Source organism: Babylonia areolata, chromosome 29 (genome assembly GCF_041734735.1).
Source record: "Babylonia areolata isolate BAREFJ2019XMU chromosome 29, ASM4173473v1, whole genome shotgun sequence".
Lineage (NCBI taxonomy): Eukaryota > Metazoa > Mollusca > Gastropoda > Neogastropoda > Buccinidae > Babylonia > Babylonia areolata.
Window position 1 is genome coordinate 8,466,766 of NC_134904.1, and position 1,750 is coordinate 8,468,515.

At 41.8% G+C, this 1,750-nt stretch overlaps 1 protein-coding gene across 1 annotated transcript in view; it reads right to left on the reverse strand.

The window, feature by feature from the left end:
- Window positions 1-927: 927 nt before the first annotated feature.
- Window positions 928-1,750, reverse strand: part of LOC143275057 (peritrophin-48-like) — a 5,452-nt gene continuing 4,629 nt past the window's right edge. Inside the window, exon 4 of the mRNA XM_076579119.1 lies at window positions 928-1,058. Within this exon, the coding sequence (XP_076435234.1) occupies window positions 928-1,058 (131 nt within the window). The remainder of the gene's footprint in view (window positions 1,059-1,750) is intronic.

The window sequence follows — 1,750 nt, forward strand, 5'->3', positions numbered from 1 at the left end:
TCTTTTTCTCTTCTTCCTCCTTCCTTCTTCTTTTACTTCTTCCTCTTCTTCTTTGTTCTTCTTTTACTTCATCTTCCTTCTTCTTTTACTTCTTCTTCTTCTTTCTTCTTCTTTTACTTCTTCTTCTTCTTTTACTTCTTCTTTTTCCTTCTTCCTCTTCTTCCTTATTCTTCTTTTACTTCTTCTTCCTTCTTCCTTATTCTTCTTTTACTTCTTCTTGTTATCATCATCTTTCTCCTACCCTTTCTTCTTCATCGTCTTTTCCTCTTCTTCCTTCTCCTTCTTCTCCCTTTTCTTTCTTTTTCTTTTTTTTTTTAATTCAAATTTTTGTCACAAAGTCATCAACATATCACATCACTATTATCTTCATTAGCAGTAGTGGTAGTAGTCGTCTTTGTCGTGGCGGTTGTGGTGGTGGTGGTGGTTGCTGTTTTTGTTTATTTTACCGTTATTCAGGCTGAGTGTGTGTGTGTGTGTTTGTGTGTGTTGTGTGTGTGTGTGTGTGTGTGTGTGTGTGTGTGTGTGTGTGAGAGAGAGAGAGAGAGAGAGAGAGAGAGAGAGAGCTCGGTATCGTGTATTTTTATGAATCTTAAGAACATTTGATTTCTAATTTCAAAACGGTACTGCATGACTCTGCAGAGTTTAAAACTTTGTTCTGATCACCTTTAACCAGTGAACGAAGTATGCCGTCAGCCATTTTTTATTTCACGTCAGTCGTTTTAAATCAACAAATTGTTTTTATTTCAGTTTGAATTGAGCAAACTATGTCATAATCCACAAGAGTCTAAAAACATCATTTTCAACTGAAAATATCTCGGCTTCAACGCATGAACTTACAATTCAAAACAGACAGAGACATAAACAACAAATGAATAATCCACACTTCTTGGTGCGCCACTTCCGGTCAGGAGCATGCCGGGACGTGGCTCAGCCGATGACGGTATACTCGGGCCATGGCCCCTGGGGCGTGGAGGAGTAGTCTAACTTGTGGGGCCCACAGGGGGCGGGGGCGTCGCCCGGATAGTCACACACCTGGAGCGCCTCGTTAAAAATGGTCCCTGGACAATAATGCAAGGAGAGGCGGCTTCAATCGTCAGCAGTGGTGACGTTATGACATGGAGGAAATGAATCATTCAGAAAACAACCAGCTTTGTTGTGGGTAACACACTGTCCTCACCAAATGACTATGGTGGTGATGGTACAACGCCCCTCCTTCCCTACTACACCCTCTCCCCCATCCCCTCCCCCACCGTGTTCGTGGGAGTGATCTCACCTTTATGATGGAAAGGCGTTTTATTCTTTAAGGTTACTAATTTCTGAAGATTTGTTTTAACCTTTTACTTTCCTTACGACGAGCCTGCAGGCGAATTCCTGTACTCTTTTTCAGACAATAAAGTGATTGGTTGGTGTGTGGGGATGTGTATGGGGAGATGTGTGTGTGTGTGTGTGTGTGTGTGTGTGTGTGTGTGTGTGTGTGTGTGTGTGTGTGTGTGTGTGTGTGTGTGAGTGTGTGTGTGTGTGTGTGTGTGTGTGTGTGTGTGTGTGTGTGTGTGTGTCTGTCTGTCTGTCTGTCTGTGTTTGAGTCTGTCTGCGTGTGTATGTGGTTGTTTTTGCCGTTTGTTTTTTTTAACGTGCGGTTATCACATCCACACAACAGTTGCGAAGACCAGTCCTAAGACAGAAGACTAATTTCAAAATAACCGTAAAACTGAATAACTAAACTAATGATAACTGGAAACATAACATTTAT